The sequence below is a fragment of the Hyperolius riggenbachi genome, chromosome 3, assembly GCF_040937935.1.
Source record: "Hyperolius riggenbachi isolate aHypRig1 chromosome 3, aHypRig1.pri, whole genome shotgun sequence".
In the NCBI taxonomy this organism is placed as follows: domain Eukaryota; kingdom Metazoa; phylum Chordata; class Amphibia; order Anura; family Hyperoliidae; genus Hyperolius; species Hyperolius riggenbachi.
In genome coordinates, this window is record NC_090648.1 from 238,921,049 (window position 1) to 238,947,205 (window position 26,157).

Genomic DNA, 26,157 nt, shown 5'->3' on the forward strand with positions numbered 1-26,157 from the left:
AACATCCCTGCAATATGTATTATTTTCCTTATTTTAAAAGACCTTGTCTGCATCTCCTCCTCCATGCAAGCTGTATTCCTAAGGAAATTTGGAGCACGTAAGCATGAGGCTCTACCCCATGAGCAATACCAGTTGTTGATTATAGTTCTAATGGTGCTAACTGGAACATTCAGAGGGTTAGAAATACATGCTGCCAGTATGTTTTGCAACAATAAGGTTGTGAAGGTCTTGAGATTGCTCTTACCGTTTAATCATCATGAGATATTTGTGGTGTAATATCTTGATAATTTATGAAAAACCTGTTGAGATTAATTTGCACTGATAGGTGCCAGGCTTGCTTTGTAAATAAGATGCAAATAATTGTGAGTTGATTAATGCGGTTTAAAATAGACCAATCATATTCCACCTTGGTGTAATTTGATGGGTCCATCTTCAAGCTGCATAAATTTGCATAGATAATTTTTCAACAACTCAGTTTTGCAATTATTTGCATCTCATTGACCAATCCCTACTAAAGGCTCATACACACATCAGACCATAGTCTTTGGAAAATGAAAGATCACAGACCAATTTTACCCCCTTCCATGTAGTATGAGAGCCATAACTACACAGTCTATTCTATGGAGCTGAACTCCCCATCAGACAGAAATCTTTGCAAGATGCTGCACACAAAGATGCTGTAGACATTCAAAAGATCAGTATCTGCAAAAGATCTGTTCCTGCAAAATGCATTCATAGTCTATGATATCTGCAGATCATCATACACACCTTGTTTAACAGACATTCATCTGCAGATCAGATCCACCAGGATGGATTTTCAGATCTGCAGATGATTGTCTGATCTGCAGATGAATGTCAGTTAAACAAGGTGTGTATGAGGATCTGCAGATCTCATAGACTATGAATGCAATTTGCAGGAACGGAACTTTGGCAGGAACAGATCTCTTGCAGATACTGATCTTTTGTGTCTGCACAGCATCTTTGTGTGCAGCATCTTGCAAAGATTTTTTTCTGATGGGGAGTTCAGCTTCATAGAATAGACTGTGTAGGTATGGATCTCATACTACATGAAGGGTGGTAAGATTGGTCTGTGATCTTTGATTTTCCAAAGACTATGGTCTGATGTGTGTATGAGCCTTAAAGGGAACCTTAACTGAGAGTGATATGGATGTTTCCTGTTAAACAATACCAGTTGCCTGGCAGTCCAGCTGATCTCTGTGGCTGCAATAGTGGCTGAATCACACCTTGAAACAAGCATGCAGCTAATCCAGTCTGACTTCAGTCAGAGCACCTGATCTGCATGCTTGTTCAGGGGCTGTGGCTAAAAGTATTAGAGACACAGGATCAGCAGGCGATTCAGGCAACTGGTATTATTTTAAAAGGAAAAATCCATATCCTTCTCAGTTTAGGTTCTCTTTAAGTACTGACAGATTTTATCTGGTTTGTTGGCTTTCATTGGCTTTTTTGTGCTTCATTTTCTTTGTGTTAAAAACATTTGTCCGTGCCATTCCTTGTTACTACACGGACTACACATGGACTTCTTTGTCTTGATTCCATTGTATATGTGGATAACGTGGGTTGTAACTGACATCTGGTATAAAATTGTCAGGAGTCTCATTAGAAATATATTTACTGAGAAAAACAATTACATGTTCAATACCTATTTTTTTCCCCGCTGTATGTGAAAAATGGCTTGTTTCATGTGGGACATAATTTATTTAATGAAATATAATAGTTGTATGTAGGTGTAATCAGCAATAGTTGTTTTTAATTGATCATTTAGGCATAGTCTAGCCCACTGAATGTTGGAAATGCAGCATCAAGCTAGAATACACTTTAGATTTGAAAAAAAAAAATCTGTTTATTTTGTGTGCAAAGGGTTTAATGTGTAAATAGTAATAATCAACTATTTGTGTCAAATATCTTAACTGTTAACGTTGCATATTTTGCCATTTCATTATTGTAGACACAGATGAGTGATTAAGGCCACTAATAATCTCTCAATCTGCAATGTATACATCTAATTGAAAACCTCACCCTTTATTTCCCTGTGCAGAGTTCAATTCCATTACCATTAACAAAGCCTATTAGTGCTATCAGCGCATACATTTCCCTCATTTGCATTCATACATTCTTGGCCCCCAACCCATTTACCCTTGTGCTTAATTCAGCATCATGCACAGTATTTCCCAAGAGTGAGATCACCTGACTGTTAGCTCATCTAATACTTCCTGTCTGATTGAATTTACAGTAATTAAAACATGTCATTAACAGTGCTTCCTCCCCCCCCCCTCTTTTCCCTTGGCATCTTGCCTATTGTGATCTGTAAGCCACCATATGGGTTCGGTAGAAAGTGCCAATGGCTGGCGCAGACTCCTGCTGGAGCATTTTGCTATGTTCTTATTTTGATAGCTTTTAAAGCAAATGTGAAGTGAAAAATGTACTTCAGGTTTCATACATACCCATGTAGAGGCAAGGCTCTGGAAACCATAGAGCCTTCTGGCTCCTTGGTCTGTCCCATTGTCCCTGTGCTGACCCCAATAGAAGTTACTCATCGTCCTAGGTCTTCGGCGCTCCTGGAACAGCCCTCGGAACTACTCGCGGACACAAATAGTTCTGAAGGCTGTCCGAGGAGTGGCAAAAAGTTATTTGCCCTAGCGGGCCGAATATTTTTAACCATGGACAGTTTAGGGATGACAAGACTGACCGGAAAGCCTGTCTCGTATCCAGAGCCTTCCATCTACATATGTATGAAACTGGAAGCGAGTTTCCCCACTTCACATTTCTTTTAAAGTATATGGTTATGTTCCCTGGTTTTATGCATATTTTCCCTCTAAGCCAGTGTTTCTCAACATTTTATTGATATGTACCCCTTTTAAATCCCTGTACTCACCAAGTACCCCGTGGCATAGTAAACATTATCACAAGTACCCCTTGACAAATATATATATTTAATCGTAGTACATTATAATTGGTTCTAAACAATTCCCAAGCATTTAGTATTGCTTTTAAATTCGCTAAAATACGGATTTGGTGTTGATTAACCTCCTTGCCGGTTTTCCCGACCTGAGCTCGGGGTAGAAAAAAGAAGCTATTAGCGGTGATCCCGAGCTCAGGTCGGGGTAGGCATTGCAGAGCTTTACTTGTAGTTGTGGAGTCCCGCGCGCGATCTCGCTGCGCAGCGGGACTCCAGCCTTTCTCCCCGGCAGTGTGGGGCCTTTCCCTGGCCGCCGGGATCCCCCATGTCCCCGCTATTCTTCCGGGGACCCGGCAGCCAGTTGGAGCAGCGCAGCCGTGGTGGTGGCAGCAGAGCGGTGGTGGCAGCGTGACGTCATCAGGGGCGGGGCTAATATTGAAAACGAACTTCTCTATATTAGAGAAATATAGAGAAGTTTGTTTATATGTATATTAGCGCCATCTTGTGGGCAAAGAGAAAACTGCAGCACAGGAGCCCAGGAAGGTACATTTTTTTTTTTATTTTGCTGCAGATCTCCCTGCCAGAATGATTTTTTTCAGGTTTTAGGGTCTGAAAGAGTGGAAAAAAATTGCACCGCTTTTAGACCCTAAAATCTGAAAAGAATCAGACCGCCAAGGAGGTTAAATAAGAATTATCATTTTCTAAAACTCTAAATTTGTTATTCTTGGTTAAGTATATCAAGCCCGAGTACCCCCTGGAACCATCAGAAGTACCCCCTGGGGTACACGTACCACACGTTGAGAACCTATGCTCTAAGCCACCCTTACCATTTAAATTACCCACATTTACTGAAAGTACCTTGACCACCAGGTTTGTGGGCTATTCATTATTTCTGTGATTGAAGAGACAACTGCGCAACCAAACAATGGGAAATGTACACAACATTTATAACAATCTCATTGACAAACAAGTGTTGATATGCAAGTTAAATGTACAGTGTTTGTCACACAAAAAAGAACCAATTCCTTCAATGTAAAGTCAATATAGATACATGTATGCAGCAATATTCTTTAGTAAACACACTGGGGAGGTTTTGAAAGGGTAAATACTATACTATATAGGAATTTGATGTCAGGACACTGCAGAGCTGTAGTGCTACAGTGCTGTCCACAAAGAGTTAGTGCCTCTTAACAGCTTATGGGATTTGAGGGATCCGGTAATCAGCCCTTTGCTCGCCGTAAAAGTATGTCTGGTGACTTCTCCCAGAATAGCAGCCTGTTGGCCAAACACATCAACTAATTGAGACAGATTTAGTTACCCAGATGGGTAGTTGAAAAAAATTAATGCAAAAATGGGTTTTGTACAATGCACAGGCCTTTGTGCATTGCAAATTATGAACTATCCCAAGCAATATCTACTCAAAATAAGAGCCTAGGTATGGACTTTAATCCTTATCTTTTTCAGCAGTACATAAATATCCCAGTGCTGGTAGATTGTAGAGAATGAGTTTTGCAAGGTATTTAGGCAGGTTTACATAACTTAAAATACAGAAAATTGCAACAGCTTCTACTGTCTGTGTGCATGTAAGTATGTAAAAACTGATTTGTGTGATTTTGAATTGCGCTGAACAGTTGTGTCATTCCAGTCTTCCTCCTTTTTGCCTTTCCAGTCATACTGCCTCTTATTTTTTACTGTGGCAGAGAAATGTGGCCCAGGGAACAGAAAGGATTCTGCCTGAAGGGAAATATGATTGGGGATGATTGTATGTATGCCTAGCTTTAGGTGAGGGTGGGGCATTCTCACTGGAATTACTTGAAAATCCACAGCAAGATTTTGGAATGAAGGTGGAGAACCAGGGTGCTTGCATTTACTCACATTGCTGAACATGTTTGAGTGAAAGTGAGACACTGCAGTCTATAACAGTAGGATATAATTGTCTGCGTTTGTATGATTGCTACAAGGATTGTAGATACTAAACTTCTTGAAAGCAAAGACTGATGTGAATGGTTTTAGGTGTCCTTTGTAGCAGTGTGTAATATATTAGCACAGTACACATGCAGGAAGTAAATTAAACTGTATCTTTTAATGCAGGCTTTCTCAACCAGGGTTCCCTGGAACCCCAGGGTTCCTTGAGCACTCTGCAGGGGTTCCTTGGCATTTTCCCCTATCGTGGGGATGTATAATGGAGCTCACTATAATAGGTGGTACTGTAACAAGAAGCACTAAATTGGGGGCTCAGGAGACAGTATAATGAGTGGCAGTGTAATAGGGAGTAGTGAAATAAACAGCCACGCATACTTATAAAGACCATGCCTCCTGCAAAATAAATGTGGGGGTTCCTCGAGATCAAAAAATTGTTTGCAGGGGTTCCTCGAGATCCAAAAGTTATTTGCAGGGTTCCTCCATGGTAGAAAGGTTGAGAAAGGCTGTTTTAATGTATTACCCTCATTTGCACTTTCTTCTTCTGTTGGTGGCTAACACAGTTGAGCAAACTAATTATGTATTCCTGAATTGCAGTTTGCAGTAAGATGATTACATTTATTTAATGACAGATGTTGCATTATTCAAGCAATAACTTATATACTGTGCTTTTAAATGCCAATATGTGATTTCTTATAAACATTTTATGTAATAATCCGCATAGTCTTCTTTGTTCAGAATAAAAGGACTTTTTTTCTTGTTTAGAAGGCAATAAAAGCATCTCTTCCCCTGGGATGAATCTTGATTCCATTTTATATAAGAAAAATATCTGAATTATGAGCTATGATTTATAGGAAAAGACTAGCCAATTTACCAATCATTTACATTAGAAAAGTGGCATCTTACTGCAGATGTGATTACTATTTATAAATGTAGCCAAGGTCAGTACAAGGGAACTTTCCATTCAACTGTGCTCAATACTGCATCTTTGTGAGAGCAGTGGAAGTAGATGGATGTTAGTACTAACCAGAGCTGAACTTAGTGTGTGTGTGTGTCTGTGTGTGTGTCTGTGTGTGTCTCTGTGTGTGTGTGTGTGTGTGTGTGTCTGTGTGTGTGTGTGTGTGTGTGTGTGTGTGTCTGTGTGTGTGTGTGTGTGTCTGTGTGTGTGTGTGTGTGTGTGTGTGTGTGTGTGTGTGTGTGTGTGTGTGTGTGTGTGTGTGTGTCTGTGTGTGTGTGTGTGTGTGTGTGTGTGTGTGTGTGTGTGTGTGTGTCTATATGTGCACTACCAGTGTTATAACACCCTAAAAATGAAAGCAGTTTAAAGTGAAACCGAGGTGAGAGGGATATGGAGGCTGCCATATTAATTTCATTTTAAACAATACCAGTTCCCTGGCAGCGCTGCTGCTCTATTTGGCTGCGGTAGTGTCTGAAGTACACCAGAAAATAGCATGCATCTAATCTTGTCAGTTCTGACCATATTGTCAGAAACATCTGATCTGCATATGCTTGTTCGGGGTTTGTGTCTGAAAGTATTAGAGGCAGAGGATCAGCAGGGCAGCCAGGCAACTGGTATTGCTTAAAGGGAAATAAATATGGCAGCCTCCATATCACTCTCCCCTCTGGATAACTTTAATGTCTAATTGTGCTCTGAAATGAAAGCATACATCAAATGAACATTTTGAAGTGAAAAAGAAATCATGGAATCCACATATAAACCAAAGTATATTTTGAACTTTTGACTCCTAAAAGTAGCCACCTTTGGTAGATAGAAATGCTGAACACATTAGTGGCATTCTTTCTACAATTCATATCAAATCTTCTTCAGAAAGCTCCTCCTTCAACTTTGTTGCAGATGTGCCTATAAATATGTGACACTTGGAGGTTGCTTTACTTCCAATTCCCTGTCCAGTTCATACACTAAGGAACCGTAGTTTTTTGTTTACTTGACAGCATACAAAAATCGTGGGTGATTTAAGAGGAACTGTAAGGAGACATTTTTTTCCCTACAAAACAAAGGAAAAAGTGTGCGTTATGAAGAAAAGTGAAAGATAAGCACCCTGTCGGTGTGGTGATAAAAAAGTGTCTCATTCAGCATGGGAGGAATCATGTTTGCTACTGGGGCACAGCTAGAGGTTTTTTTTTATTCCTTTAGTTGAAGACACATCACTTTTTTTTCCTTAAAAAGAGACCCACGTTTATCCAGATTGCTTAGGACCCTGTTTTAGGGTTGGAACCCACTAGCAGTATGCTACTAAGCTGTTACTAAGTGCTTGGGATGTGAAAAACTCTTGCTAATGTAATGCTATGGGTGTGATCCCACAAGAGGGATGTGATTTTATAAAAATCCCCTATAGCATTGCATAAACAAGAGCTTTTCAATTCACTCGCACTTAGAAAAGGCTGCTAGTGGGTTTGAGCCCTTTCATTGAAAATCTCTGCAAATCCCTGTTATTTTGCTGCAATAATGTTAGCAATTGTCATTCAGGGAGTGATGCTTGTTCACTGAACAAGAATTGCAAACGCAAACACTGCAAAATGTTGCCTCAATTTTCAGTATGAAACAGACTGGTTTTCACACTATTTTCTGCAATTTTTGTTATTTCTCTGCTCTCCACTAGGCTGCTAGATCAGACATGTCTACTGCTGTGCTGCTGCTGCTATTTCGTTGCTCTCCAATAGGTTGCTATGCGGATGCTGTGTTTGATATATTTATGTCTACAGTATTATAGTCAACTTCTGATAATGAAAAAGCTAAATATCTCGGCACTCATAGCTCCTACATTACATTTGAAACTAATTCTTGCTTACTATGACAACTATTAAGCTTAGGTTGAAGCTGTGATTCCATTAGCCACCTATCATGCAAGGTGTTGACTCTCAAAAACTTGACCTCTGATGCTGTTGTGACTTTGGGTCTGTCAGGAGTTCCCTCATTTTCTTAGTACAGTTTGATGATGGAGATTGTACTTACTGAGAGCTTGACTTTCTTAGTTATTTCACTGTAGGAAAGACTTATGCTGGGAGTACACGGGTCGACCCGGCGGCACGATTAGCCGCCGGATCAACCCTGCCGCAGTCCGGATCGATTCCCGCTCGTCACCGCGGGCGCGCGCTTATCTTTCGCTCGATTCCCCACTATCGTCCACCCGCGGGAATCGAGCGGGGGGAATCGATCGGGCGGGTCATCGGACCTGTCGGAAATTATAAATCGAGCCATCAGCGGCTCGATTGATAAGGGGAAAACGTATCGTGTATCCCCAGCATTACACTTACAAATGTTATGTGTCTATCTATCTCTATATCTGTGTCTGTCTATCTCTGCCTAATCCCTACCATAGTCCTATGTCTATGTATTATGGTACCACATTGTGTTCTTATGCTGGGCATACACGGGCCGATGCGCCCTTATCAATCGAGCCGCTGGTGGCTCGATTGATAATTTCCGACAGGTCCGATGACCCGCTGGATCGATACCCCGCTCGATCCCCGCAGGCGGACAATAGCGGGGAGTCGAGCGGAAGATATGGAGCGCCCACGGGGACGAGCGGGAAACGATCCGGACGGTGGCGGGGACAAGCGGGAGTCGATCCGGCGGCTAATCGAGCCGCCGGGTCGACTTGTGTATGCCCAGCATTAGACTACTTTTATGCAGACAGAGGGGTGTCTAAGTAATCAGGAAAAGTGACACTTGTTGAACTTGCAGTCCAGCACTTCTCTTTGCCCCATTTCAAGCTCATCATTGAATTATAATTTCAATAAAGAGTGTGTGTGTGTGTGTGTGTGTGTGTGTGTGTGTGTGTGTGTGTGTGTGTATATAAGTATATAATGTAATCATGTACTGTATGGCCTAGTGCACACCAGAGCGGTTCTGCTGCGGTTTGTGATCTGCTTGTGGGTGCATGTATTTCAATGGGCTGGTGCACACCAGAGCGGGAGGCGTTTTGCAGAAACGCATACTCCCGGGCTGCTGCAGATTTTGGATTGCGGATGCGTTTCTGCCTCAATGTTAAGTATATGAAAAACGCAAACCGCTCTGAAAAAAGGCACTTCAGAGCGGTTTGCCAGGCGGTTTTTGTTACAGTAGCTGTTCAGTAACAGCTTTACTGTAACAATACATGAAATCTACTACACCAAAAACGCTTCACAAAACCGCAAAATGCTAGGTGAAACGCTACAGAAAAAGAAGAAAAAGTGTTTCAAAATCTGCTAGCATTTTGCGGATCTGCTAGCGGTTTTTGGTGTGCACCAGGCCTAAATGTATGTATGTGTGTGTTCATAAAAATTCATAGCCTAGGTTGCTTTAATTTAAGTTTGTCTTCACATAGCTTTAGGAATGACTGCGGAATAATAAGTATAAAAGTCATTGACTTATAAAAGCAGATAGCTGGAACACTTGTTAATGCCTGTGGGGCTAATGTTCTTTTTCTGCTTACTTTCCCTGATTGCATCACAGAAATGCCAAACAAATTTATAGAACCATTTATTTGAGGAATATTTGTTTTTTTTTGTGTGTTCTTTGGCCATTGAAAGGATTGCGCAGAACTACTATTTTTTTTCATGTTTGCATTATACGCATTTTTATGCATTTTGCATTTTACAAGGGCATGCCTGTTTCTTTACGAGGCCATTATAGAGGTCACAATTGTGCATTATATATAATTTTTTTTTTTAAACACAAATGCACTGTGTGTGCATTTTGGTGTGTTTTTATGTGTGTTTCCCCTCAATAAAAATAAAACAATATCACAAACACTAGTTTATAATGTGAACAAACATGTGCAAACATGAGGTCTATACAGTCGAGTTACATGGGATATTGTCATCCTTATGATAGGTTTATGTGCAAGATTTTTATCTTCTGAGATGATTGTTGTTTTACGATTGGACCAAATAGTACGTTTCAATTGGTCGGACGCTGTAGAGAAGCAGTGGAAGATTGACGGCCCATAGTGTTGCATTGTATCAAACAGTGCAACGCTGCAGTTCGATAGATTTTACCATGAAATGTATTGAAAATCTTTGTGCAATGTATGGGGAAATTCTCTCCCTCTCTGATCGGATTCAGATCAGAGAGGGATTGACCTGTTTGCCACATTTGGGGCAATTTAAACGTGTATGGCCACCTTTAGAAGTGCAGTTATGTTTTATTGCCGTTATTGTGATGCTGCCACTGAAAACCAGAGAGTGGTTCTAATTCTACAGTAATCTTAATGTGCCCGCTAATGACCAACTAAAGTAATCCATACAAAGTATATTCACCCAGTTTACCCTTGTCTTATTCACTTCCTGACTTCCCGTGTCCTGTGCATTCTCTGGTTCATTTTTAGTTGGGACTGTTTGACAATGCCAGTCAGTGACAAATTTTCTTCATTTAAATTGGCTGAATGACTAAATATACAATTGGAAACGTTTGGTACTGATTAACCTCTTCCGGACCCGGCGTCTCCAGAGACCTTATTTTTTTTCTAGAGGTCCATGAAATGTGTCCAGGCCATTTAAGAAAATCTTTGTAGAATAAGCTACTTTATCTCTTTTCACACTTGCTTTACATTATTAGATTACATATCTAAGACGTACAACTATACATGGGGCAGTGACTTTTTCGTTTAGTGCCCGTTTCCACCTGGGCTGTGGAGACGGTACAAAAATCTTCCAACTCCTTAGTTTATGAAACCTCCGACTCCAACTCCGACTCCACAGCCCTGGTTTCCACCAGAGCGGAAATCAAGCTGAATCCACAGAGTTTCCCGCAGGTAAATCACGCAGGGAAACACTGCCGTAGTGAATAATGCTGCCGCCATCCGAATCGCTTGCCATAGCGATTCGGCCAACATTGCAGCAAGTTTTCGCATGAGTGGCGGCGAATGCCATAGCTGTGTATGGCACGGCTTCTGGGATTTGGCTGCATACTCTCAGAACAGGAAGTGCCACCATGCATGTCGTAGGACGCGCGGCGGCTAGTGGAAACGAAGCCTTACTTTCTTAGCAGGAGAAATGAAGCACTTTTTCAAAGAGATGTGAAAGTACCTGGAAATGTGTCCATGTCTGTCTGACAGGCACATACTGTTATTTAATCACAAAATGATTACTAGTCTTGGGGTTTTTTTCATTTCATTTTTTTATGGTGCTTTCTGAAATTTGTTTTGCAGTTTTAGTAACGACCATAGCTATTGTTTATTCATTATAATGATATTCTACAATAAAACACAGAAACAATGATATAGATAAGGTCGTTTTGAACTAGTTGTTCAACTGTCTGTGATTCATTGTGCACAGAACCTGCACAGCAGAACACTATAGCAGGGTAATACTGTATATCCAGTCTACCGTGTTTCCTCGAAAATAAGACCGTGTCTTGTATTAATTTTTGCTCCAGAAAGTGTGCTAGGGCTTATTTTCAGGGGATGTCTTATATTGGCGCTGCAGATGTGTCCCCATGCTGGCCGCCTCTTATTGCTGTGCATTGTACTGTTACAGTGCCAATCCGGCACCTGTGATGTCATCCCTGCACACAGTTGATAAACCTGCTGTGTGCAAGGATGACACGACATGTGCCTGATCGGCACTACACGACGTGTCCCCATGCTGGCCTCCTGTGTATGAAGTACCACGTTCAAGCTCCGGTATTAAAGCGTTCTAATTTGCAAAATTGAATGCTCTAATCTAATGCATCAAGATACAGGTGTGAAAACGTTCTTCAAGAGGTGGAAATCTTATCTTCTTTATTACCTCAACGATCCCCAATTGCATTCATTCATGGAACCTTTTAAATATTCGGCATGGTAAGCCGACTATTGGTAACTCACAGGGACTTTGGGCTGATTGGAAATGACATTAAACCCTGGACACTGGAAGTCGAGTGTCTGACACAAGAGGATGCGGAGGGAGAGTTGTTAATGTTGGTATACCTTCTTGCATTTCTGTTCCATTATTTTTATTATTAATTGTTTGGTGGCTTTCCTCAAACCACCACCGCAGGCAGAAAATGTACATGAAAGCCTCAAACGCATTCTATTCTCTGTATTCTTATATGGAAAATCTTCATAAAATTTTGTTTCAAAAAGATCTTCATATTAAAGGTTTGCTTATATCTTTTTTGCTGTAGGTGTCTGCTGTGGACTCCTTAGAAGGCCCTCTGCTCCAAGTGGAGGGACTAAGTGACCTGCGACTGGAACTTCACAGTAAAAAAATCAATATGCACTTGGTCTTAATTGATGAGCTACATCGTCACCTATACATCAGATCCACCAGTCGTGTGCAGCAGTGGAACAAAGACAAGTTGAGGACCAGGTATTGTAACATTTTTGCATTATCTTCAGTCATATTCTCTAAATTTGAAGTCTTAAAGGAGTTCTTTGACATTCTATAAAAAAACAAACAAGCTGACACTTACCTGGGACTTCTATCGGCCCCCTGCAGCTGTAATGTCCCGCGCCTTCCTCCTCCGATGCTCCATTCCCTGCCGCCGTGTAATTACGCAAGTAATTACACTGCGGCTGGCCGTGCGCATGCTCGTTCCCGTGTGTGTCATCGGGAGCTTACTGCGCAGGCGCAGTACAAGAAAACTTCGTACTGCGCCTGCGCAGTAAGCTCCCGATGATGCCTGCGGGAGCGAGCACCATTTGTCTGTTCAGGAAAATATTAGACCAGGAATGGCGGCGGGGAACAGAGCATCGTAGGAGGACGACATGGGACATTACAGCTGCAGGGGGCTGATAGAAGCCCCAGGTAAGTGTCAGCTTGTTTTTTAGAATGCCACATAACCCCTTTAATTATGTCACCTGTAGTTGTTACAAATGCTTGTTCAGCGAATGTGCTAGATGTATTAAATCAGGGGTGTCAAACTCAATCATGTAAGGGGCCAAACTCTAAAACATGGTCTAAGTAGCCACCCATTTTTTTTAAAATCAGAATTTAACATTAATTGAACAGTTTCAAACTAAGTGGTGTAAATATAGCAACCGTGGGTGGCAACTCCTCACCCTTCTGCAGAGTAGTGCAGTGGAGCAGAGTAATATTTGCCTGCTCCAGCACTGCTTCAGGTTTCCTCCGATCTTCCGGACAGTCACCCATGGCTTCTGGGGCATGTTATGTGATCTGGAAAAGGAAGTATGCAGCACAGAGCGTGTGTCACTTTAAGGAACAACAGAAAAGACAGAATGCATCACTGGAGCAGGTAAATAATACACTTCTTCACTGCACTATTCTGCTGTGTGCGGGAGATGGTGTTGGGTGGAAGGTGTGTATGTGTTTTACAAGCCACATGGGGGGTGAGAGGTTAGAATCCCAGGAGGATGCCCCATAAGGGTGGAAGAAGGGTGTCTTGTTCAAAAACAATATCACTGGATGGGAAAGCAGTGTGCTGGTGTTCTTTTACTGCTTACAATGAGGCACAATTGAAACTCTCGAGCCACATAAAATGTCATGGAAGGCTGCATTGGGCCTGTGTGCCCTGTGTTATGCTGGGTATAGACAGGTCGACCGGCGCCTCGATTAGCCGCCGGATCGACCCCAGCCGCGTCCGCACGGATCGATCGGGCGAGGGTCGAGCGGCTTGATCGGGCCAGCTGAATATTATCAGCTGGCCGGATCAGCTGGTCGATACACGGTACAGAAACGTACCGTGTATCCCCAGCATTAGATACCGGTGTATTAAATAAACAACCCCCTCCCCCTTAAAAAAAAAAAAAAAAAAATGGGACAGGGAAAAAAGTAAAAATCTAAAAAGGGTCAGAAGTGAAAATGTTTGTATAGTTATTTTTGTAGTTGTCACTTTGGTAGAGTTTAGAGGTTTCTTAAGCACACCTGAAAATAAAATATTGATGAAACAATTGTAGTCTATAGTCTTGCTCATAAGTAGGACTTTTCTTGAGGTCAATCTTATTTTCATTAAAAAATTAAAGTCCACTGTTACGCTTTTGATTATCTTAAGTTTTTGAAGGCATTTCTTTAAGGCCCCTTTCACCCATGTTATGGGTAACATGGTACACTACAATGTCACAGTGGCCTTTAGTCTCTATGCGGCGGAACTAGTTTTGATGACGCAGGGGTGGTGTAGACTGTGCAGTGTGTTGCTGGGGAGTACTGCATGGCAGTCATTTTAATTGGACTCTATGGTACTGCAACAGTCTATTTAATTGTGGCAGTCCACATGCACTGATTGACCAAGAATCAGTGACATACTTCTTGTCCAGCAGGGAGCATGTCACTGTTCGAGGGATGGAGCGATGCATATTATCCTGCCGGCGCACTTTGCAAGGGGAAATGGTGCAGTGCGATTGCCCTGCGGTGGCCTCCCCTGCATTGCACCATACAGTGGTTTGCAAAAGTATTCGGCCTCCTTGAAGTTTTCCACATTTTGTCATATAACAGCCACAAACATGAACCAATTTTATTGGAATTCCATGTGATAGACCAATACGTGGAATTCCAATAAAATTGATTCATGTTTGTGGCAGTTATATTACAAAATGTGGAAAACTTCAAGGGGGCCGAATACTTTGCAACCCACTGTAGGAGAAATTAGCCTCAAGCACACCTGAAGTGAGAGGATATAGATGCTGACATAATTCCCTTTTAAAAAATACATGTTGCCTTATTATCCTGCTGAACCCTCTGACTGCAGTACTTTCTGAATCACGCACAGGAGGCATGCCAGGCACCTGGTATTGTTTAAAATTGATTGTCATCCTCCATATCGCTCTCACGCCAGGTTTCCTTTAATGCTGGTGCTATGGTATTGGGGGAGGTGCTGTACACTAAGGAGTAATGGTAATGGAGGAACACATCCTTTTTCTTTCTTGCCCTACAGTTATTCTTTGGTCTAAAGTGCTGGTCAGAGAGAGCAGATAAAGGGATCAGAATGCAAACGCAGGATAGAGATGTATTCCCAACATATGGCCGTAACAGAGGCCAAGGGGCTATTCGAAAATGCAGAGGCGAGCAACAGGCTAATGTGGCTATGGTAAAACATTAGCAGCTGGGAGATAACAGCAGATTGGCGGCAGTGAGATTTATACAATGCGACAGGAGGTGACAGTAAAGCTAGCTGGATAGCGAGTAGGAACTGATTGCAGTCTAACGGTGGCCACACACCATACAATTTTTTTTAAATACCTCTACAATTCAAGAAATTTTTTTCTGACTGATTGTAACATTTCAAAAACCTGACCAATGTACCACACACTCATGCTCACTTTTCCCTCAGTTATGATAAAAATGTAGAGGAGAAGAATCCCGCTGCACCAACTATGGATAAAAGTCCGTTTTTTTTGTTTTTTTTTTTGTAATTCGAGCAGTGTAGACAAGACAGCACAAATACAGCTCACGCGTATCGGAGTCCCACCAAATGGGTGTCACCTGTCTTAAATATATACATTTTTATCGAATAAAAACTGGAAATCCTGATTGGATTTCTTGCTTACATAAAAAGAAAGCTTTCGATATGATATGTATATCCCTAACTTTTAGTTGGTTAATCTGAAACAGAGGAACCTAGTGGTCATCTTTACCATGTTATAATCCTAATCCTGTAATGTTGCCCAAAGAAGGCCTTGGTATTGCTGATTAACTTCCTGCTAAGAAAGGATGCTCTCTGCAGTCACATACTAATAGGCAGTTCTCCTACAGAAGAAGCATACACACCATATATAAGCACATTTCTGGTACAACTCGGGGCACACGCACGGGAAGAGGGTGGTTACCATCTCCTCTATTGATCTGTGAAAAGGAAATACTACAGAAGAAGAGGAACTCCGCTACAGAAGGTGCATGTGGAAGTAGCATTCATTTTTTTTCTTTCCCCTTTTCTTTAAAAAATAAATCACACTTCAAGTAGGGCTTTTTCTGATTAGGTTTTTTTTGTGTGATCCTCTGGGGCAATGGGCAACTTGCGTTGCACTCTGTACAATGCCAAGGAAAATGATGGTATTTTATAAAGTGCTAATGTACGAAGAAACTAAAATGTGGGATTTGAATTTCATATATTGCGTGTCAGGGCGTCTTCAAATGGCATATGCCAATTAGCTGCATAATACAGCTATGCAGAGCGGGGAAGCAGGGAGATTATTTATATTTATCTGCTCTGGGCCTCTGGATTGGCTTATTCTCTTTATCCACCAGTGGAGCTGCACTCCCAGCATCATCTTTGGAGTTTTGAGCACATAATGACAAATATCAAGAGACTCTTTCATCACCCATCTTCCACCACCGGGCGGCGCTGCACCGCTGACACCATCCTCTGGGCTACGATCACGTCATATCATGTGATCGGAACTTCGAAGATGTCAGTGTTGCAGCATAGCCGGGGGAGGAGAGGAAACGGCATCCAGCTGCCTGTAGTACAGTCCTGGCCAAAAGTTTTTTGAGACTGTCAAAAATATTAGTTTTCACAAAGTTTGCTGCTAAACTGCTTTTAGATCTTTGTTTCAGTTGTTTATGTGATGTACTGAAATATTATTATAAGCACTTCATACGTTTCAAAGGCTTTTATTGACAATTACATGTGATTTATCCAAAGAGTCAGTATTTGCAGTGTTGGCCCTTCTTTTTCAGGACCTTGATTGGGCATGCTCTCAATCAACTTCTGGGCCAAATCCTGCCCATTCTTTCATAATCACTTCTTTGAGTTTCTCAGAATTAGTTGGTTTTGGTTTGTCTACCCGCCTCTTGAGGAATGACCACAAGTTCTCAATGGGATTAAGATATGGGGAGTTACCTGGCCATGGACCCAACATTTCAACGTTTTGGTCCCTGAGCCACTTAGTTATCACTTTTGCCTTATGACACGGTGCTCCATCGTGCTGGAAAAAGTATTGTTCACCAAACTGTTGTTGGATTGTTGGAAGAAATTGCTGTTGGAGGGTGTTTTGGTACCATTCTTTATTCATGGCTGTTTTTTTTTCGCAAAATTTTGAGTGAGCCCACTCCCTTGGATGAGAAGCAACACCACACATGAATGGTCTCAGGATGCTTTACTGTTGGCTGCTGATAGCGCTCACCTTTTCTTCTCCTGACAAGCCTTTTTTCCAGATGCTCCGGAAAGGGGCTTCAAAGGGGCTTCATCGGAGAATATGATTTTGCCCAAGTTCTCAGCAGTCCATTCACCATATTTTCTGCAGAAGATCAGTCTGTCCCTGATATTTTCTGGGGGAGAGAAGTGGCTTCTTTGCTGCCCTTCTTGACACCAGGCCATCTTCCAAAGATCTTCGCCTCAATGTGCCGGCAGATGCCACCATTCATGTGTGGGGTTGCTTCTCATCCAAGGGAGTGGGCTCACTCACAATTTTGCCAAAAAACACAGCCATGAATAAAGAATGGTACCAAAACACCCTCCAACAGCAACTTCTTCCAATAATCCAACAACCGTTTGGTGAAGAAAAATACATTTTCCAGCATGATGGAGCACTGTGTCAAAAGGCAAAAGTGATAACTAAGTGGCTCGGGGACCAAAACATGGAAATTGTGGGTCCATGACCTGGAAACTCACCAGATCTTAATCCCATTGAGAACATGTGGTCATTCCTCAAGAGGCGGGTGGTCAAACAAAAGCCAACTAATTCTGAGAAACTCAAAGAAGTGATTATGAAAGAATGGGTTGCTATCAGTCAGGATTTGGCCCAGAAGTTGATTGAGAGCATGCCCAGTCGAATTGCAGAGGTCCTGAAAAAAAAAAAGAGCCAACACTGCTAATACTGACTCTGCATAAATTTCATGTAATGGTCAATAAAAGCCTTTGAAACATATGAAGTGCTTTTCATGTGATTTTCATGCGTTTTTTCCCGCGATTTCACATAGGGTAGTAGGTAGGCGATTTTAACCATGTCACTGCCTGTGTAAATTAACATTACCTCCTATGGGAAATCGCGGGGAAAAACCGCATGCCAAAACCGCATGCGATTTCCCTATTAGATACATTGTATGTGATTCGCTTAGCGGTGTGCGGGGAGCGAATTCTGACGGCTCTGCCGTGCAGATTTTCCCCGCACACAAAAACGCTCCGCACAACGCACAAGTGGAAACAGGCCCATCCACTTGTATTGGCTGTGCGAATCCGCATGTGGACAACGCATGCGGATTCGCTATAGTGGAAATGAGCCCTAAGAAAGAGACTGGGCAAAAACCACTTTTAAGCAAAAAGAACATTAAGGCCCGTCTCAACTTTGCTAAAAAAACATCTCAATGATTGCCAAGACTTTTGGGAAAATACCTTGTGGACCGACGAGACAAAAGTTGAACTTTTTGGAAGATGCGTGTCCCGTTACATCTGGCGTAGAAGTAACACAGCATTTCAGCAAAAGAACATCATACCAACAGTAAAATATGGTGGCGGTAGTGTGATGGTCTGGGGTTGTTTTGCTGCTTCAGGACCTGGAAGGCTTGCTGTGATAGATGGAACCATGAATTCTACTGTCTACCAAAAAATCCTGAAGGAGAATGTCCGGCCATCTGTTAGTCAACTCAAGCTGAAGCGATCTTGGGTGCTGCAGCAGGACAATGACCTAAAAGACACCAGCAAATCCACCTCTGAATGGCTGAAGAAAAACAAAATGAAGACTTTGGAGTGGCCTAGTCAAAGTCCTGACCTGAATCCTATTGAGATGTTGTAGCATGACCTTAAAAAGGCGGTTCATGCTAGTAAACCCTCAAATAAAGCTGAAATACAACAATTCTGCAGAAATGAGTGGGCCAAAATTCCTCCAGAGCGCTGTAAAAGACTCATTGCAAGTTATCGCAAATGCTTGATTGCAGTTTTTGCTGCTAAGCGTGGCGCAACCAGTTATTAGGTTAAGGGCGCAATTTCTTTTTCACACAGGGCCATGTAGGTTTTGAGGTTTTTTTTCTCACTAAATCATAAAAACCATAATTTAAAACTGCATTTTGTGTTGAATTATGTTATCTTTGACTAATAGTTAACGTTTTTCATTTAAGTGTGACAAACATGCAAAAGAATAAGAAATCAGGAAGGGGCAAATATTTTTTCACATCACTGTATTTACTAGATTAACTACCGTATACAGTAAATAGTTTAGATATCAGCAGTTCTTGTTTACACTGCATTGACCTATCCTATATTGTGATTAGAAGAAGTGGCCTTGACAACGATTTGGACTAAAATACTATGTGATGTTAGTCGTTTGCGATATTTAGCTATGCAAAGATTTGGATGATTAGTATTAATGAGATGGCTGTCAACAGGGCTCAACTGGCAAACCAGCATGAGTAAAAATATATTTTTTAGTGTATCTGTGTAAAGTCATGTCAGAGATATGAATAATAAAACGGTGATTATGTACCTCCTCATTTTTCATTTCAATTGTTGCCAGCAGGAATTACGGGAAACCGAATTCAAATATACAGTAACTAAAGACTGCAAGCTAGTGACAGTTATCATATTTGAAAGGACCACCCACTAGGCACAGCCACGATATGCAGAGAGTAGGCCTAAGCCTCACATCTGGTATTGTTACTGACTTTTTGTTTAGAGTTGTGGTGGGCAGAAGCTCATAAGGGGATTTCCATGACATATTGGACACAACTTTTTATTTTTTTATTTTTAATGATTTTTATAAAACTCGCACTGATTATTTCCCTTGTAAGTATTTTATTCCATGTCACTGTATTGATAGGCAAGTCATGCCTTAGAAACAGAACAGGTCATAATTATATTTATATTTCACAGGCACCATGACTTTCCTTTGAGACGTTTAGTTGTTAAGAGGTCAAAGTTAAGAATTTCTTATTTGTTTCCCTCTCTGTTATATATTGGCATTAAGGTTGCAGTTATCTCACCGTTGCCTTTAATTTGAGAGTATTACCCTCAGGAGCTGTGTGATGGTATGAGGTCATCAGTCAGCACATTTTGTAGCTACGGATTTTCCTTCATTTTCCTTGGGAAATCGGTCAGTAGCCGAGCACAGAGAATGCTGATGTTGCCTTTTCTTATGTGCTGGCTGTACAGCAAATCTAATACACGTTGTTAGTTGCTTCCAGAGTACATTCAGTGAAATAAAAATGGATTCTTCGATTTTTAGATAGCTTGATGTGTTGTTCACATCTATATATGTCAGGAGAAGTGTACCAAGCTAAAATTTGTGCGTTAGCTTTGCAAATGCACTTTTACTGCTCTAAAATAAAACACTTTATCCAAGTGAGGGATGATACTGTGGGAGTTATGTGAATAATCCATTTGAAACTAGTCTGACAAAGTGTGGTAAATGGCAGTCCTTGTCTTCTGCGAGAAGTACAAGTTGTTATAGGAAAGTTTATAAATCAGATGAGCTTTACGTTTTGAATGTGTTCTGTTAACTGTTCTACTTAAGTATTTTGGTGTCATGCTTGGTATGATGTGTAACGTAAATTATCGAACATCAGGAATAGATACATTCTTGTTAAATTGTAATAATAAAAACAAAGGATATCGGTGGTTATTAAAAAGAACACAAAGTACTGACAAACGAAATAAGACAATTCTCACCTCAAATATATCGTTCAGTGCAGCTGTTCTGTATATTGAATAGGGAAAGAATTTCACCTAAAACAATCTAGAAAGATTGTTTTGGTGAGCATTTATCCTCTGTGTGCTTGCATTGGCAAGTCTGGATTAAATAGCTCTGTAGACCACTTTAAAATATATTTTATACAAATATTTGTTTTGCAAAATGTTTAATTTTGTTTTCCAGTAATTTATTTTTCAAATCTCTGCCAAAATGCACGATGCTCACTTTTCAGCATTACGACGAAAGGAACGCTTGCTCTGTGTGGCTTTTTAATAGCGTTGACATTAGATTTGATGAAAAAAAAACAAACTAGTGAAAATCTATGAAAAATGTTGGCTTTCTTCATCAGTGCAGTGTTCTCCCCATGCTCTTTTAGCCAGGTGTTCCACCTGGTTAATTTTGGTGAGCTTACAGCTGTCATCGACTCACCTCCTCCTATGCTATAAGCAGAGTTGCTCACAGAAGCACCGGCCCTGCATTCTCTCATCACCCCCCACCCAGCTACTTTTTCTTTTTTTTTCACAATTTAAGCTTTATTGAGATAACAAATTGTTAATACAATAAGCATTAATCCTTGTCATATTCAGAGCCAAAGGAGTATATTACAAAAGCTGAACTTAATAAAATATAGAGATTAATATCTGAACATAACAGAGCAATATTGATGATTGTTAAACAAATAACATATTTCGGTAAACATGTAGTGAGCTTTGATAGAGCTAGGTAAGAGTATTTACTCATGTGCCACTGAAGATAAAGAAGAGGAGAAAGGAGAGAACAGAAGAAGAAGGGAAAGGAGAAGATTTGTATATTAAGGTGAAAACAACCTTGTTCTAAGAAGCCAAGAACTTTTTGTATTCGTCAGTACACTGATATTTAAACAAGACCATCCAGGTGATAGTGTTGCTTATTTTTGTCCTTTGAAATGTAAATACATTTTTCCATATTTTCAATAGTCAACCCGTTTAATCTAGTCTTTGACTTGAGGAGAGGTAGATTTCCAGTAAACGGGTATCAGGGCTCTTGCTGCATTTATCATATGAATTTTTAAAGAACGTGTATAGGTCTTAATAGATTTGTTTGTATTGTGAAGTAATAAAGAACTTGGGGAGAAATCAATCTTGTCACATGAAACTTTTTCCATTATTTGATGTAGGAGCTAATGAAAGGACTGGACCAGAAGATAGGTAGAAGCGTCCCTTTATGTATCTCCAACATCAATTTGGAGTTGAAGGGTACATTTTATGTATAATGGTCGGAGTTCTGTACCAGAGAGATATAATTTTATATCCTAGTTCCTGTGTGTTTACACTTAAAGACCCATTATGATTTAATGTGAATATTTTTTTTCATTGGTAATTATGGAGTGCGATTCCCATATCTGCCTCCCATTGTTTCTGAAACTTAAGCTTGTCAGAAGCTGGAGTCGACAGCAGCAACTGATAAATCAAATAGACCAAGTGTCTGGGTCTGTCTTTTGTTAGGATCAGATTCTCATATGGTGTGAGGGGGATCATCCAATTTAATTTTTGCTTTAAGGAATTTAGGTAATGTCTGATCTGGAAATATTGCCGTTGAGTGAGAACAACCTCCTCCCATAGGGAAGAAATATCCGAATGGGTTTTCACCTAACTGTTTGTGATAAAGTCTCTTATCCTAGGGATATTATTGTCTGGCCAATTTTGAAGAAAGGGCATGTCCAATGGGAGGGTGAAGGCCGGGTTATCCAGAATGGGAACCAGTTTACCTGGTAATGAAGATAAACCCAGAGATGGGATCATTCTCCTCATTGTTTCAATAGTGGCAAGCATCAATGGATTGGCCCAGGATTTCTTTTCAGCAGTAGAAATATCAACTCAGCCAAATGCCTGAGCCCTGATACCCGCAGTTTCCTGTTCAATCAGAACTCAATGTTTTGGAGTCTTTAGACCATTCAACTGATCTGCATAATTGGGAGGTGACATGGTAAGTATGAAGATCTGGCATGGCCACCCCTCCATCCTCTTTTGATAGTGATAAAATAGCGCATTTAATTCTGGGGGGTTTACCACCCCCCATAAATTTGTTAATGTGTTTTTGGAGATCTTGAAGATAGGGACGGTGGTAGAGAGAGGAAGACCTTGGCTAACATATAAAAATCTTGGGAGGAGGTTCATCTTAACCGACGTCATTTGGCCAAACCATGAGAGACTTTTCTGTTGACCCCAGCTTAACAAGTCGGTCTTCAATGCGGTTCCTAGAATCTCAAAATTTTTCCCCAAAAGATCACTAAAATTTGGAGTTAGGTTGATAACGTAAGTACTCCGAAGTCCAAGAAAAAGCGAATGAGGATTTACATAGCTGGGTTATGGAGGTATCGAGAGATACGTTTAGGGCCTTTGACTTATGGAAGTTTATCTTTAAATTAGAGATAGAACTGAATCCTTCAAACATCTTAATTAACCCATTCATGTTCCGTCGTTTTCACTTGAGAAATGTTCACCTCCCATTCATTAGCCTATAACTTTATCACTACTTATCACAATGAACTTATCTTGTTTTTTCCGCCACCAATTAGGCTTTCTTTGGGGGGTACATTTTGCTAAGAGCCACTTTACTGTAAATACATTTAGTATTCAGTAAGAATAAGAAAAAACGGAAAAAATTCATTATTTCTCAGTTTTCAGCCATTATAGTTTTAAAATAATACATGCCTCCATAATTAAAACTCACGTATTGTATTTGCCCATATGTCCCGGTTATTACACCGTTAACATTATGTCCCTATCACAATGTATGGCGACAATATTTTATTTGGACATAAAGGTGCATTTTTTTCGTTTTGCATCTATCACTATTTACAAGTTTAAAATAAAAAAAATAGAAATATTTCATCTTTACATTGATATTTAAAAAGTTTAGACCCTTAGGTAAATATTTACATGTTTTTTTTATTGTAATGTTTTTTTTTATATATTAAACATTTTATTTGGGTAGTTTTGGGAGGGTGGGGGGTAAACAATAGGTTTATAATGTAAATGTGTGTTGATTTTAATTTTTTTTAACTTTTAGTTGTAGTATTACTTTTTGGCCACAAGATGGCGACCATGAGTTTGTTAGAGCAATGCATGGGGTACGTTACAGCCAGAAAAGGCGCAGCTTCCGAGAGAAGCTGTCGCTTTTTCAGCGGGGGAGAAGAATCAGTGATCGGGCACCATAGCCCGATTCACTGCCTGGCTAACGAACCGCGGGCCGGGAGCGCGCGGTAGCGCACATGGTTCCTGGACGTAATTTCTACGTCCAGGAACCAAACTAGATTAAGTTGGGCAAGTGTTGTTAAAGAGACTCTAACAAAATTTTCAGCCTTATTTCTTCTATCCTATAAGTTCATATACCTGTTCTAATATGGTCTGTCTTACTGCAGCCTTTTCTAGTTGCACAGTCACTTTAATATCTCTGTTATATAGTCTAATCTTTCCTTTGTCGGCTTTGTCAGCTCAGGCAGGAATGTGCTGCTTTGTTGTGATAGGGAGAAGCTATGCACACCCCCTCCACGCCCCCTGCAGGCTCTGTATGGTGCGTGTATGACTCACAGACAGAGCATCTCTGAGCCTGTCACATGTTTTTTGTTTGTAAACACTGCCTAAAACTGGCAATTACAAGCCAGGATCGCAGCAGGGAGTGGCAGAAACAGCAAAGAGGGGCCCAGGAGAACATAATGAATAGAATGGTATGCTGTTGTAAGAATTTTAGAGTACAGATCCTCTTTGAAGGATCGTGTAGATAGAAGAGAAGATCATCTGCAAATGCTGCTACAACATTGTAAGATGAGCCTATATTAATTCCCCTAATCGATCTATTTTCTCTCATCGCATTTAAAAATGGTTCTAATGTGAGAATATATGTAAGTGGGGAAAGGGGACAGCCTTGTCTCGTTCTATTTTTAATGGATAGGGTTTTGGAGAGGCAACCATTTGCTTTCACCTGCGCTGAAGGGTTTGAGTAAAGTATTACTATCTGTTGCCTCATAAATGGTCCCAGACCTAAGGTTGACAGGGTGGCGCGCATATAGTCCCATGCCACCCTGTCAAATGCCTTTTCCGCATCTTTAGAGAGAATGAATGCTTTAATGCCTTGTTTCTTAGTATAAGCCAATTGTTCTCATGACATTGTCTTTAGCTTCTCTTCCAGGTACAAAACCGGTTTGATCATTGTTGATGTGGTCTGGGATGAATAGGTCCAATCTGTTGGCCAGAATATTTGCCAGTAACTTAGCATCTAAATTTAATAAAGATATTGGCATGTAGTTAAAGCAATGTTGTGGATCTTTTCCCGGTTTAGGGATCACCGCAATGTGTGCAGCCAAAAATTGTTTGGATAGTGTAGAAGAGGGGGAAACTGCATTGCAGGCCGAAACAAATGCCGGTGCCAGTATTTGTTTAAACAACTTATAGTACTGAGATGTTAAGCGATCAGGGCCTGTGGCCTTGCCAGGCTTCAACGTCTTTATAGCCATTAGAAACTCCTCAGTAGTCAGGGGAAATTCCATTTCCTCTTTCTCAGTTTGTGTCATTGGAAGGGGTTTACTGTATTTTTGGAGAAATTCAGTTATCTTAGTATTTCTGTCAGTTTGACACCTGGTTTTGAGCGGGTGGATTCAGGTTATAGAGAGAGTTGTAATATTTTCTAAATTCATCCATGATCTTTTCAGATTTCACCAATTTTCTTTGCTTGCTATCAACTATGGATGAAATAAAATGGGCTTTTATTGCCCAATTCATAAAATATTCCCCCCCCTAAGATTTTATGTTTAGCGTCTGTAAAAAGTAGAGCGTGCAATCTTGATCTAGGTTGTAGACAGTTCCTCCAAAGTTTGGACAGCCAAGGTTTGTTTGTGTATATTTTCTAGCCTAGCAATGTCCGCTAGTAAAGTAGCTATCCCTTCCTCTCTTTCCTTTTTTTAAGGTTGGCCCCTAGTGTGATAAATTGTCCCGACTACTGTTTTATGGGACTCCCAAATTGTCAAGCCAGACATGTCCGGAGTATTGTTTAATTCGAAATAGGATTGTAGGGAATGTGAGCTCGTCTGGACTCTACTTTGGTCATTTAAAAGGTTAGGGTTAAGTCTCCAGCACCAAGTTTTGGATACTTTCTCAGTGAGCGTCAGCGTCAAGAATATGGGTGCATGGTCAAAAATGGATATATTACCTATTCGAGAATCTGAAACCAACAGGTCACGCAGGGCCACAAAAAATAATCATTCCTTAAGGCTGGTTTCACAGTGGGACGTTACAGGCGCATGTTAGAGCAGCCTGTAACGCAGCCCACCGCACAGTAATGAAAAATCAATGGGGCTGTTCACAGTGCCCACGTTGCGTTACATTGTAACGCTGCGTCACAAGACAACGTACTGCATGCAGTACTTTAGACGCGGCTGAGCTGCGTTAGACTGCTTGCACATGCTCAGTAATCTTGTGGAGGAGCGGAGAGCGGCCAGGCACATGGCTAATTAATATGCACTGCACGTTGTGACGTGCAGTGTTTGCTTCCTGAAGCGGCCGCTCTGTGCGGCAATTGGCCGGCGGGACCACGTGATGCCGCATGCGCACAAGAGTGCGCATCACGGCATCACTGACGCCAGAGTGAGCTGCACAACGCAGCTCACTCTGACGTCCAGATCCAGCACCACCAGGCGTTCCGTTAGGGGGACGTTATGCGACCTTAACGCCCCCTCTAACGCAATGTCCTGGTGTGAAATTAGCCTAAATATTTGTAATGAAGACGAGAGCAAGAAAGTGTAATCTTTGTCCCTGGAGTGTGAAACCTGCCATTGGTCTATTAGAG

General features: G+C 41.0%; 1 protein-coding gene across 2 annotated transcripts in view; it reads left to right on the forward strand.

Annotated features, from left to right (window-relative positions):
• The window catches only part of EXOC4 (exocyst complex component 4), a 552,305-nt gene that overhangs the window by 33,905 nt on the left and 492,243 nt on the right, over positions 1-26,157 (forward strand). For both annotated transcript variants that reach the window (XM_068276025.1, XM_068276024.1), the window contains exon 4: positions 11,943-12,127. In XM_068276025.1, coding sequence (XP_068132126.1) covers positions 11,943-12,127 — 185 coding nt within the window. The remainder of the gene's footprint in view (positions 1-11,942; positions 12,128-26,157) is intronic.